The following is a 14,623-nucleotide window of genomic DNA, read 5'->3' on the forward strand; positions in this document are numbered from 1 at the left end:
AGTGTCCAAGAGCAAGCACAGAAGACTCCATATATCTTATAGTGGCTAGATGAATACCAATAATATAAATCCTAGACCTAAGAAATCCTATATTTTTACTGTATAGAATCTGAGAAAAAAAAAACAACTTTTCTGCTTTCAGGGAACTTCTAGCTAATACTATAAACAGACAATAACAGGGGGAACAGAGAAACAAATGGTCACAATTTGAAAGAATCACCGTGAGTAGAATAAAGGGGGAGACAGCTTAGAATTATCAGTGAAGACCTTTCTGATCAGATTATATTTAAGCCAATATTGAAAGATGATAAGGGACTAGCAATACAAAGAGGAGAGTGTATGGGACAGAAGAAAAAGTGCTCATAAAGGCTCATGATGGCCCTGATGTCTTCTAGAAACTAAGAAAATGGCAAGGGTTCATTGATACAGTGCTGCAGTCCCCAAGCCCTGGGCCCCAGCCAGTACCGGTCTATGGCCTGTTAGGAACCTGGCTGCACAGCAGGCGGTGAGCGGTAGGTGGGTGAATGAGAAGCTTCATCTGTATTTACAGCAGCTCTCCATCACTCGCATCACCACCTGAGCTATGCCTTCTATCAGATTAGTGGTGGGATCAGATTCTCACAGGAGTGTGAACCCTACTGTAAACTGTGCAGGCGAGGGATTTGGAATGTGCTCTCCGTATGAGAATCTAATGTCTGATGACTTGAGATGGAGCTGAGGTGGTGAGGCTAGCACTGGGGAGCAGCTACAAATACAGATTATCATTAGGAGAAAGGTTTGACTGCACAGAAACCATAATAAATCAATTGCCTTCAGTCTCATATCAAAACCCTATCAGTGAGTGGCAAGTAACAAACTATCTTGTGGGGCAGGCTTTATAGTGGCAAGTGAGCATCTAACTTCAACTGTAAATCTGCATCTGATGGCAGGCTTTATAGTGGTACTGTGTGATCCATAGAAAAATGCTGGATAGCTGAAAAATGTCACCTGAACTAAACTGCGTTTTGCAGGATGTGATTAAAATAATCAACCACATGAAAGTGCACGCGCTTAACTCACGTCTGTTCATGCAGCTCTGTGAGAAGATGGACACAGAGCACACACATGTTCTCTAATACACAGAAGTGAGATGACTTTCTAAAGGTAGATAACTGGTCAGAATTTTTGAGTTTTGAGAGCTTCTCCAGAGATTTCTTTTAGAAAAACAGTCACCACTGGCAGCACATTTCAGTGACATAGAATGGGTCACAAACTTGCTTACTTGTTGACATATTTAACCTGCTCAATGAACTCAATCTGTCACTTCAGGGGAGAATGACAACTGTGTTCAAGTCAGCATAGAAAGTGGCTGCATTCAAAGCTAAACTGGAATTATGGGGGCACTGAGTGAACATTGGGATTTTTGACATGTTTCAAACATTAGCAGATATTTTGAAAGAGACTGAGCCAGGGCCTTCTTCCCCCCCAGTGGGTGCATGATCACCTACCTCAGCTTTAAAAAGAGTTTGAGCATTACTTCCCAATCACAAAAGACCCCCAAACTTGGAAGGAATGGACCCGTGTCCCATTTATGAATAAGTCAGGTGAAATGACTTTGTTCATGCTAGAAGAGGATCAACTGTTTGACATTACAAATGATGATGGCCTTAAAAATAAGCTTGAAACAACTTCAAATCTCCATATGTTCTGGATTCAAGTCAAGGCAGATCATCCTGAGATTGCCACAAAAGCACTGAAAAGCCTGTTTCCATTTCCAGCATCCTATCTTTGTGAAGCAGGGTTTTCTGCAGTGACAGCAACCGAAACGAAATTGTGGAATAGACGGGACATAAGCAGCACACTTTGGGTGTCATTGTCTCCCATCACCCCCAGATGAGACTGTCTAGTTGCAGGAAAACAAGCTCAGGGCTCCCACTGATTCTGCATTGTGGTGAGTTGTATAATTATTTCATTATATATTACAATGTAATAATAATAGAAATAAAGTGAACAATGAATGTAATGCACGTGAATCATCCTGAAACCATCCCTTCCACCCACTGCCCCCTGCCTAGTCCATGGAAAAATTGTATTCAATGCAACTCGTCCCTGGTGCCAAAAAGGCTGGAGACTGCTAATATAGTAAGAAGGAGAATGTATGATATGGATGATATTAGAGCTAAATAAGGCCCAGAACACGTAGGACCCTCAATGGAATGAGAAGCCATAGATGAGTGTGATAATAAATTGCTGCTCTCTTACTTCAGATTTCTCTCATGTCACCTCTCATCTCCTCCATTACTGACCACCTCCACCATTCTCTATTTCCTTACCTTTCTTTATTTTTCTTTATAACACTTCATAACACATATGAGAGTTTGAAGACTTTATGTTGTATACAATTATAGTATATGATCCCATTATTTATTGTATCCTTCCCCAATGAAGTGAGGAAAGTTTGTTTGTATCCCCAGCACTAGGGGAGTTCCTGGTAAAGAGTAGGCTCTTAATAAATACTTTTAGAATGAGTTAAGCAATTTAAGAGTTTTTTGGTAGAGAGTTATATTATTTGATTTATATCCAAACTGAAAAAATAGGCGCTTACTAATTGAAGTGCAGTTCACAAAACAGGAAACAATAGTATAACTGCTTTTCTCCATTCTTTTTTATCAATTGATATTTTATTTATAATTGACACATAATTGTGCATATTTATGGGGTACAGTGTGAGGTTTCAATGAAGGTATACATTGTGAAATCATCAAATCAGGGTAATTACCATAACCATCACTTTAAACATTTATTTTTTTCTTTGTGGTGATACCATTCAAAATCTCTTTTAACTATCTTGAAATATATACTACATTGTTATTTGTTATACTCACCCTACACTGTAATAGAATACCAAAACTTATTTTTTCTGTCTAACTGTAACTTTGTACCCATGGTTCGACCTCTCCCAGTTGCCTCTTCTTCCTTCCCCTCCTAGCCTTTGGTAACCATCATTCTACAATGAAAGCTATAAAGCATTAATTAAAGAAATTGAAGAAGACACAAATAAATGGAAAGATATCCAGTGTTCATGAATTGCAAGAATTAATATTGTTAAAATATTCATATTACCTAAAAGCAATCTACAGATTCAGTGCAATCACTATCAAAATACCAATGACTGGCTGGGTGCAGTAGCTCATACCTGTAATCTTAGCATTCTTGGAGGCCGAGGTCAGAGGATTGCTTGAGATCAGGAGTTCAAGACCAGCCTGAGCAAGAGTGAGATCCATCTGTACCAAAAATAGAAAAAATTAGCTGGGCATGGTGGTGTGTGCCTGTAGTCCCAGCTACTAGGGAGGTTGAGGCACAAGGTTCACCTGAGCCCAGGAGTTGGAGGTTGTAGTGAGCTGTGATGATACCACTGCGCTCTACAATGGGTGACAGAGTGAGACTCAGTCTCAAAATAATAAAATAAAATAAAATAAAATAAAATAAAATAAAATAAAATAAAATAAAATAAAGTAAAATAAAATAAAATAAAATAATAAAATAAAACTAATGACATCACAAAATAGAAATAAGACTCTTCACCCAGTCTTATCCCAACTACTGGCTCCAGAAAGTATTCATTCATGGACTAGGAATCTTTCTCCTTAGATAGCTGAGGCAGGGGCTAAATAATTCTTGTACCCAAACTTCCTGGACTCCTACATAAATTACTTATTCAGGAAGATAATTTGGAGCCAAAAAGGTTTTTCATAGATATAAACTGATAAAAGTCCACTACTGAATAACTATGCTTAAAGAAATTACATAACAAGCCAGGCACAATGTTTTGTACCTGTAACCCAGCTACCAGGAAGGCTGAGGTAGGAGGATCTCTTGATTAGCCCAAGAGTTTGGGACCACTGTAGGCAACAGAACAGGCCCTGTCTCAAAAATAAAAATAGAAATAAACAAAGAAAGAAAAAAAATATGTAAATACAAAAACAAAAATAAAATTAACAACAAAATGGTGAATTGAGAAGCTAATATCTTGCACCCTTCCCCTTTGGTGTGGTTAGAAAAATAGTAAGAGTAAACTGAGGACTAGAATTAGAATCCACTGCATGGTTCATTACGTATGAAGTGCACAGTATCTGACTCTCACTGTTATGGTTGTGTGTCTAATTATTTTGAACAATTCTTTCATTTTCTTAATAAAGTCTGGAATTGAAGATTCTTTATATAAAAATAGATATAGATAGATAAATGGAGAGCTATATATCCTGGACCAGGATGACATCATCATTAATGAGTGAGAAAACCAGAAAAAGAAACTTTCTTACCAAATTTACTTTAATGAGCCTCATGCATATTTGTTTTTCAAAATGTTTTGGATATATATAACCTAACATACAAATTTGTAGTGAATATCCTCCTAAAGTCAAGAATATTATTCACAGGAATTTTTTTAAATCTGTACATTCAAGTTGATCGTTTATATGTACTATGAAATATAAGTCATATCCTCCAGTAGCTAAGCATAAATAAATGATAGAAAAGAACCAATGGTTTTGTACTGTTGTTTTATAGATTTAATATCTGATGCATTTTTTCATTTTATGTAGCTTCTTCCTTTCAGTGAAACATTTGTAGTGCCTTATTTAATCTGTCAATGTTACATACCATCCATCCCCTAAAGGAAAAGATTGGCGTACAAATATAAAAGGAATAGAAAAATAAAACAAAGCTAACAGCCTTTATCATTCCATCAATATCTCTCTGTGTCCCCAGACTCTTCTCCAAAATATGAGCCCTTGAAATAATTGAAACTATTAACCTGATACTGGCAGCAAAGTGGATGAGCCTAGAGAATTCCCTGAGCTGGCACTTCTCATTTTTTAATGGTGCAGCCCAGAGTCCTGGGATATATCTCCTGTAATAAAATATTATATGGTATAATCCTTCTAGAATATGAGAGATTATTTTTTTCTCTAAAATGAGATTAATTTCAAATGAATAAATACTGGATTTGTATGTGTCATATTTTAAGCCATTTACGTCATATAGTATTTACCTATTTCACTAATTTCATGTAAATTTTCCTTTGTATATTTATTTTTAAATAAATAAAGGTGATTTAGAATAATTTTTATTAAAAATTTATTATTAACACTAATTTTCCATATACATGTGGAGTACATACCACAATATGTATCACAAAAGCAGTCAAATTTTAGAGTTATTCTGAAATGTATGATTTTTAAATAAATGTACTACACATTCTACTCTGCCTGAATTAGACATTTATGAGCAATAACATTTGATAAAATAGTCCCGCAAGGCACATATTTTTGTATGGGGCTTTGAACAGTGCTTTCATATGTATGAAAAAAGTAAAAGAAAATAATGATTATACTCATTTTTATTTGGAGTAAAGAAATCTTACCTGAGCCTACTACTCTTCTGTATTGTTACTTCCACAGCTCAAGGTTCGGTCCTCAATCTCTCTAACCCTGCTCTGTTTCCCTTTAAATCCAGATTGTTTCTGTTGCTAAAGTGAGCATATAAAAAAGCAAATATAAACCTGTCAACACTGCTCAAAAGTAATCATTTTATGCTTATCATATGTAAGATAAAGTTCAAAGTCCTTAGCATGACCTGTTTCCTGCCTTCATTTCTAGCCTTCCCTCTCATCATTTCTTGTCTCACAGTTTATGTTTCAGAAACAAATAGAATACGTCTTTTCATGTTGCTATGTTTCCTGATTTCCCCTAGAATGTACTTTCTCAGTCCTCATTTGTATCTTCCTTTGCACTGCTTGAGGATTTCCTCCTTTAAGAAATCTTTCTTCTTTACTCTCCAGTTGAATTCGGTGTCTCTCATCTCTGCTTGTATAACCCTGCGTGTCCATATCCCAAAGCAATCAACACAGGGTATTGCATTCATCTTGTTTATGTCTTGTTGCCCCCATTGGACTATGATCACCAAGGTCTGGAAAGTATATGAAGAAGAAAGTGCTTTAAGTAGATGTCATATTGATTGTATAACATGGCATTGCATACTTTAAGCTTAATTAAATTTTGTATACTTTGTAATTATGTACATATAATGAATTCTGAATTTTCTCACTTAGTAGAAAAAAATAGTTGTTAATATTAGAGTGATGTATTGCCATTCTGAAATAAACATAATGGAGAAAAGCTGCTTCAAGAAAAGAGAAATTTCCAGCAACAAAGTTTGGGGAAGAGATTCTTCTGTTGGAATCACGAGGGGGTAGCTGAAAAAAGAACTTTATCCTCAAGATCCATTGTGAACAGATGTGAACACCTATTTTAGGATAATTGACTTAGCTAATAATAACTGTCATTTATTGAGGGCCTATTATATATCAAGCATGATATGTGTGGTTTTACAAACTTTGTTTAATGTAATACCTACATTAGAAAGTATGCAATTCAAACACCATTTTATATATCTCAGAGAATTGCCCAAAGTAATATAACATTCTGTGAGAGAGATGGCACTTTAATCCCAGTCTTTTCCTGCGCCCTTAACTGTATAATCCTGTACCACTAATGAATATAGCTTGGGATTAATGCTAAAACATCACTAATTTGTTTAGTTAAACATCATCTAAGGATAATTTGAATACTATTCTAACCATACAAAGTACAAAATGTCTAACACAAGGGTCAACTGCTAGAGAAATGTTGAGAAATTTCATCAGCTTTCAGATTTATTTTGAAATAAAAAAATAAAGACTTTACCATAGAAGACAAATATCTTATACCAATAGATCTTTTCTGTTTTTTTTTACCCCAAGTAATTGGTGTAATATTTATTAGTTGTTAGATTTCAGAAATTATCTCCCGTCATCAAATACATGAGGCATATGCCCAGCATCAAAGAATATATTTGTCAATTATGTTACTATATATCAGGTGTTTGGGAGACACAGAAAGTATTTCCTAATTTGTAGAACTTTACTATGTAAATGAAGATCAGCAAGATATTTAAGCACATAGACTCTGGCATCAGGCAAACCTGAAGCTGAAGTTTCGTCCTATCACTAATTGCCTTATAAACATGGGCAAATTACTTGGGCAAAAGCATTTCTTTAAAATGAGAATTGATTATACATATTTATCCATTAGAGTGTTTTCCATTTAAATATGAGAAACCTAAAATCAAATGAAATAATAAAGAAATGCATTATTTAATACAACATACTTTCCAGAATAATACAAGCCCTGGGAAAGCAGGAAAAAAAAAAAAAAAACACCAAAACAGCCATTCCTTGGCTTTGGATATCTCAGTGTGTATTGGCTTTGTCCTCACATTACATATTGTGAGATGGCTGCAATAGCTCTAGTCAATACATTCAGATCTAGTCACCTCAAAGGAGACTGATTCTTTGTATTTCTTTCGAACACCAAGAAATCCTTTTACAAAAACCTCCCACCAGATACTCCTCATCTTTGACCAGAATTAGGTCACATACATTTAAACTAATCACTGGCAAATGGAATGGGATGCCAAGATTAGCATAGGCTGATTAGGACCTATGTCAGGGAACTCTGTACAGGACCAGCAGTCCCTGAATAATGAAGATGCACAGAGGAGGGTATATAGCAACAAAATCAATGTCCCACTGAGAAGAAAATAGTAAAGGGTGAACAATGAAGATGGCTATTGGGTTGGCAATCAATAGTATCTGCTGCATTCATCCCTTTGGTTATGAAATATCCATCCAGGCACATCCTTCTGCATTCACTTTGAAAAATGTCTACATGAGGCATGCTTTCAAACTACATTAATAGCTAGATCTAAAAATCTCAGGCATTTACTGCATACAAGGATAAGTGTATGTACTGGCTTCACCATTATATCCAGATTAGTTCCTTGTTGTCTAAAAACATGTGGCCAAAGCCAAGTTATCACCAAATATAATATATGATGAAAGAAAATAAACACTGTAACTGCCACAAAAACTCCCATTTAGAAGAAGAGAGGATTGAAACTACATGATGGCCACTGGTTCACATGTCATATCCTACTAGACAATACTGGTGAAGACTAACTTCTCTGGAAGTGGATAGCTCCTTGATAAGCCTGAAATGTAACCAAACCCATTTCATCTCTCTAGGATTTTACCTTGTCATAGTGCTACACAGCTTCTTGTTCTGACTACTGGGAGGATTGTTTTTCATGTTGGACAATACTGCTCTAGTACATCAGTGCCGTCATGTATTATAACCACTGTTGCCTCTGAAACTGGATGTTTCTGCTGCTTTTTCCACCCTTTGCCAGAATCTACAGTCTTTCTTAATTGAGACACTTAAGATGTGTGTTTGAATGATAGGGGAAGCATAGGTCTCATACCTGCACCCTAGACACAGTGAATAATGGGGAATATAGGATCTGACCATATTGGGTGGTATGCTGTACTTCTTACCAAGACTCCTAAATCTCCAACCCAAAAGAAGATATTCAGGTGCTGGGTGACCAAGATAATGTACAAATGTATACTACATATATTTTTAGGGTCAAAATAAAGCAATACATGTATAATTCTGAGACCAGTACTTCACATAATATAAGCATTTGCTATTTTTAAAAGTGTCATTGGTAACATATTAATTGGGAAATCTCCATGATTTCAGAAAATATGATGATGTGTAAGTCATGATTTTAAACCCTCTGTTAAATATACTAGAATAAAAATTATGAGACAAAACTACCAGTTCTAGCAAAATATCCTATAAAAACCTATGTCTTGAGCCTTATGGAAAGCATATCTACAAGGATTTAATATTTAATGCTATCTGCAGATTTCATACTTCTGGAAAGCCAATGTTAAAACGCATAGTATTATTTTCAATTGACTTCATTAGCAGATTAAAAGGTTTCATAAAACCCCCAATAAGCAGCACTGTACAAATGTCTATATCTCTGTTCTTGTGCCAGTACCATGCTGTTTTGGTTACTGTAGCTTTGAGTGAAATTTGAAGTCTGTCAAGACTGATGCCGCCCAATTTGTTCTTTTTGCTTAAGATTGCTTTGGCTATACTAAGTATTCTCTGGTTCCATATGAAGTGTAGAATTATTTTTTTCTAAATCTGTAAAGAATGATTGTGGTATTTTGATAGGGATTGTATTTATTCTGTAGATCACTTTAGGTAGAATGGACATTTTAACAATATTGATTTTTTGATGAATTTTACAAGTTTATATATGAAACATAGATTGCCTAAGAGGAGTAAAAATGCTCCCAAAGAATAAGAGGATGGAGTGAGTGGAATAGCTGACTTGTAAGATAAAGTCTTATTTTACAGCAATAATGGTTAAGCTAATTTTCAGTAGTTCAGATACATACAAACTGACCAAGAGAATAGAACCTAGAACTCTCAAACCATGTATATAATAGAATCTTGATATATGTCAGATTTTTCCATGCAGGTCACTGAGGAAAGAAGGACTATTTACTCAATGAAAAGTACTGAGACAACTGACTGTTCATATTGGAGGGAAAATATGAAAGGGATATATAGCTGTATAACAAATTACCAAATATTAGCAGCATCAAATAGCATAGTATTATTATCTCATGGTTTTCACAGGAAAGGAGCCCAGGCATGGGTTACATGGATCTTCTTTTCAAGGTCTTACCAGGGTGAAATAAAGGTGTTGGCCAGCGAGGGATGTGATTTCATTTGAGACTGTAGGACCTCTTCCAAACTCATTTGTTGTTGGGAAAGTTACTGTGGTTGTAGGACTGAGCCCCTCAGCTCCTAAAGGCCACCCACTGTTCCTTGCTATATCTGCCTTTCTATAGCATGGCAGAATGTATCCTCAAAGCCAACTGAAGAGTTTCTCTTCTGATTTTTTTTCTCTCACTTCTAGAGCTTCTTTTAAAGGGCTCCCCTAAATTAGTCAGGCCCACCCAGAGTAATCTCCATTTTGATTAACTGAAAGTCAACTGATCAGAGACCTTAATTGCATCTGGAACAGTCCTTCACCTTTTTCATATACTGTAACCTAATCATTGAATTGATATCCCATCATATTCACAGGTCTTGCTTACACTCAAGGGGAGAGAATCATATAAGTTATTTACACCAGGAGATTGGAATCTTGCAGGCCATTTTATAATTGTGCCTACCACACATATCTACTTCGCAATGTTTATAAAAGTCAGTTCACAAAAGAGAAAAATTTTGAAGAAAATACCTTTATGATCTTGCATCATAGGCAATGAAAAATTGCTACTCATAAAATAATAGATTAGCAAATTCTATGCTGGTAAAATTAATAATTTCTTTTTATCAAATGATCTAACAGAAAATTTAAAAAAAGAGCTATAAACTTGAAACTACTGCAACACACATAATGTAATGGATTAATATTCAGAATATATAAAGCTGATCTCAAGTATTTAGCCAGGCCCAATGATGTATTTTGAGTGAGCTATGGGTAGTACAAAGACACTGATCTTAGCTCTCTGTGTGGCAGGGTATTCCTGGGCAAAACAAAACAAAACAAAACTTCCACTACAAGCAACCACATCTGTTCACTCTCATTATGTCTTACAAATATTATTAATATTTTCAATGTGTGTTATAATGGAAAAATGTTGGAAATCAATGATATAAAGAATTTGTGTAATCAATAATAAGAAGACAAGCAGTTCAAGAGAAAAATTACCATAATACAAATAGTTGTGTCACAGAAAAAAAAACATAAAATGAAAAATAAACATAGAAAAAGACAGGAACACTCATACACTGCTGGTGGGACTGCAAACTAATACAACCTCTGTGGAAAGTAATTATGGAGATGCCTCAAAGAGCTACAAGTAGAACTACCATTGGATCTAGCAATTCCATTACTGGGTATCTGCCCAAAGGAAAAAAAAGACATTCTATTAAAAAGACACTAGAATGTTTATAGCAGAACGATCCACAGTTGCAAAGGTGTGGAAACAACCCAAATGCCCCTCAATACATGAGTGGGTTAATAAAATGTATGTATACCATGGAATTCTACTCAACCATGAAAACAATGGTGATCTAGCAACTCTTGTATTATCTTGGATAGAACTGGAGCCCATTCTACTAAGTGAAGTATCACAAGGATGGAAAAACAAGCACCACATATAGTCACCATCAAGTTGGTATTAACTGAGCTACGCTTATGTGCACATATGGTGGTAACATTCATTGGATGTAGGGCAGGTGGGGGGGCAATGGGTATATTCACACCTAATGGGTGCAGTGCGTACCATTTGGGGGATGGACAGGCTTGAATCTCAGACTTGGGTGGGGCAAAAGCAATATATGTTACCTAAACATTTGTACCTCTGTAATATGCTGAAATAAAAATAAATAAGTAAATATATGAATGAATGAATAAATAAATAAATATTTGATTCTGATGTAAAAAAATCAAAAGACATGCAACTCAATTAGTAATGAAGAAAATGCAAAAAAAAATCGCTTTTACACCCATTAGATTGGTAGAAATAAAGAAATCTAACGTACAAAACTGTGAACATTTGAATTGGTAGAGCAATTTTGGAAAAGCTTATGACACTATATTATGAAATGAATTTTTGCCTTATTACCTACCTAGAGTTATACTTGAAAATATGAACCAGAATGTGTTTAATATTGCTCATAACCATGTTGCTTATAAAAGCAATAAAAAAAGAAAAAGAAAATAAGAGACAACAGAAATGTTTATTGACAGGTAATTATTAATTGAAAGTAGTTATATTTAATTCTAAGTAGAACAAAGAAACATTTTTTAAAAATATTATGACCATGTGAAATATATAATTCAATTTTTTTACATATGCCATATTTAAATTCGGCTAAAACAATTACTTTACTGCCAATATAGAAACATTAAAAAAATGAGAAATAAGTATAATGAAAATTTATTTTTGTTATGTAGGTCAAAAATACTAGGATATAAAATCATTTTTAAATAATTATTTAATAATAAAATATATATATGAAATATATAGTTATGGATATTACTAAAAAGAGATCTTCATTTATTCTCTAGTAATATTGGTAATCTCAGGCATTCATTTTCTTTATCAATAATGAATAATGCTTTATTATAAATTATTTTTGCACAAAATATGATTATATGTAGGACAGTATTTGTGTAATTTCTTTCTGTTTTGATTCTTAGTTATGTTATTTCTAATATTATATTAAAGACCTAATTTAAGAGTTGCATTTAACTAAATTTGAATTTTTCATGGGTGTATAAACAACATATGAATAGATGAGTGTATTTTAGTCAGAAATAATGCTGAATTATATATCATGGTATAATGTCTCTCAAAGTATTGTGCTCCCAGTATTGCCGACACATTTTAATATATTTGAGGGATTCTCTTACCAAAGAATACGTAAAAATAAACTTGATACCATTAAACCTGGTGATCTAGATTCAAATTTAGCTGTAGCATTTTTAAGCTTTACTACTTAATGGAAATAGCATGCTCTGGTTTTCAATGTTAACTTTATAAAAAGTATATGCAAATGTGTTGAAAACTGCTCTCCACCTACATGTACTTTTTATAAAACCTTCTCAAAGTAGATTTGCATTAATCATGCTTCAAATACTTCAAATAAGAGTATTCTATAAACAGAAGCCATGCCATTTCATTGAAAACTTAATGCAGAAGGTATAATACAGCAAGGAAAAACCATGTGATGATGTAATGATTGAACTTCAGAAATATTCTGACATGACTTGCTATCATGCTATGAAATTTATATGGGTAGGTAGATAGACTGATGGGCATTTAGACATTTTAAATGTTTTTCTGCTATTGCTTTCTTCATGTTTTTACTACATAATACAACATATGTAAGGAGTATGTTTCTGTTTATTGCTAGGTTATCCAGATTAATTTTGAAGAATTCGACCTAGAGATTGGCTATGATACCTTGACTATTGGTGATGGGGGCGAAGTTGGAGACCCCAGGACTGTGCTTCAAGTGTAAGTTCTCAATGTTTCATTTTTTTTCTTAGCCTATCAGTTATTTTTGAAATTTTGCTCTCAAATTATTTTTGACATTGATTCCTCCCAGTACCAATGACAGAAAAAGCATGGTAACTTAGTTATTATTATCAACTTCCATATAATCTATTTGTTGGTCCTTTTTCAATGAGGCTTAAAGCACTTTGTCTGTCTTAGTCTGTTTGGGAAATTATGACAAAATAAAATAAACCGGATGGCTTATAAACAACAAAAATTTATTTCTTACACTTCTATAGGATGTGAAATCATATATCAAGGTATTAGTAGATTTTGTGTCTGGTGAGGGGTTGCTCTTATCTAACCTTATATTTCTCAAAGTAGGGTTTTTTTGTACCACCAGTGCATTGAAAATACTTCATGTACTTTTAAAAATGTAGATTTCTTGGACCCCAAACCCTACTTACTGAATTAGCGTCTCTGGGATATGGACCCAACAATCTACATTTTAACAAACTCATCACATGGTCATTATGCATGCCAAAGTTTGAGGACTACTGATATAAATATCTAAAAAAATTATTTTGGCATAAACAACTCCTAGAAGTAATGCCGTTATCACGTGTGTATTTCATACTGTATAAACTGACTGAAGGTAAGCTACATTTCCTTTTTTTCCTTCTCCTCTCTCCTTTCCTTTTAGCTCCTTTTTAATTTTACAAGAAGGTCTCCTAGTACTATTATTCCAGAATCCTGTAAAAGATGAGGATTAACCTTATAGTTACACATAGTATATTATATGCCTCAAGATTATTGTCTTTTAGTTCTTACCTTTCTAGGAAAATAAAACAAACAAAAAATCCAACAAAAATCACTGCTCTTCTTACTTACCTTCATGCACTCTTGACTTCAACTTCAACCTTTCTCTTCTCTCTGCAACATGGGTATCATTGATCAACAAAATTTGGTGGTCTATCTCTGTCCTAATACATCTTTTGTGCTTCCCAAGGTGTGATGGACAAAAGGACCATGCTTTATACGTTCAGTTATGCTGCTCATATTTTTTGTAGCTTGATTTTTAACACTTCTCCTAAAAATGATCAGCATTTTTGTCAGCATGTTGAGCCCGTTAGGCATACCACCACACTGAACTGATATCCTCCAGAAATAATTGATAGTTCCTCCTAGATATCCTTATAGTTTTATAGCTGATAGCTTGGATTTCGTTATACCATAAAATTATATTGGAAATTGGCAACCAGAGAGCTGATCTGATCATTAAACATATTCCTTTCTTATTGTTTGTCAAGTACAATGTTTTAAAGAACCAAAAATTGTACATAAAAATCTGAATTTGTGGTTTCTTTTGACATACTGGCTACACTAGACCTGGATATTCACATGGCAAAAGTTGGCTGGAACCATCTTCTGCCCACTTTACAGACGGCATAGATTCTCCATGGCCACTAATCCCTGTATCATTTTGCACTTGTGCTTTTAAGATTCTTTGCTTTACACTCCTGGACCTATAGTTATTTAGGTGTGTGACACCTGACATAACACAAAATTTGGATTGCTTTATACTTAAATTTGTTTATTGTTTTCAAAATAAACATGTGTCTGTTTATCTGATACTTTATAAAAGTTGAAGTTTCTTAGACATTA

At 34.3% G+C, this 14,623-nt stretch overlaps 1 protein-coding gene across 3 annotated transcripts in view; it reads left to right on the plus strand.

The window, feature by feature from the left end:
• CSMD3 (CUB and Sushi multiple domains 3) overlaps positions 1-14,623 on the plus strand; it is a 1,082,068-nt gene that overhangs the window by 556,990 nt on the left and 510,455 nt on the right. For all 3 annotated transcript variants that reach the window (XM_045561854.1, XM_045561855.1, XM_045561856.1), the window contains one exon: positions 12,876-12,979. In XM_045561854.1, the coding sequence (XP_045417810.1) occupies positions 12,876-12,979 (104 nt within the window). The remainder of the gene's footprint in view (positions 1-12,875; positions 12,980-14,623) is intronic.

Source organism: Lemur catta, chromosome 9 (genome assembly GCF_020740605.2).
Source record: "Lemur catta isolate mLemCat1 chromosome 9, mLemCat1.pri, whole genome shotgun sequence".
NCBI lineage: Eukaryota > Metazoa > Chordata > Mammalia > Primates > Lemuridae > Lemur > Lemur catta.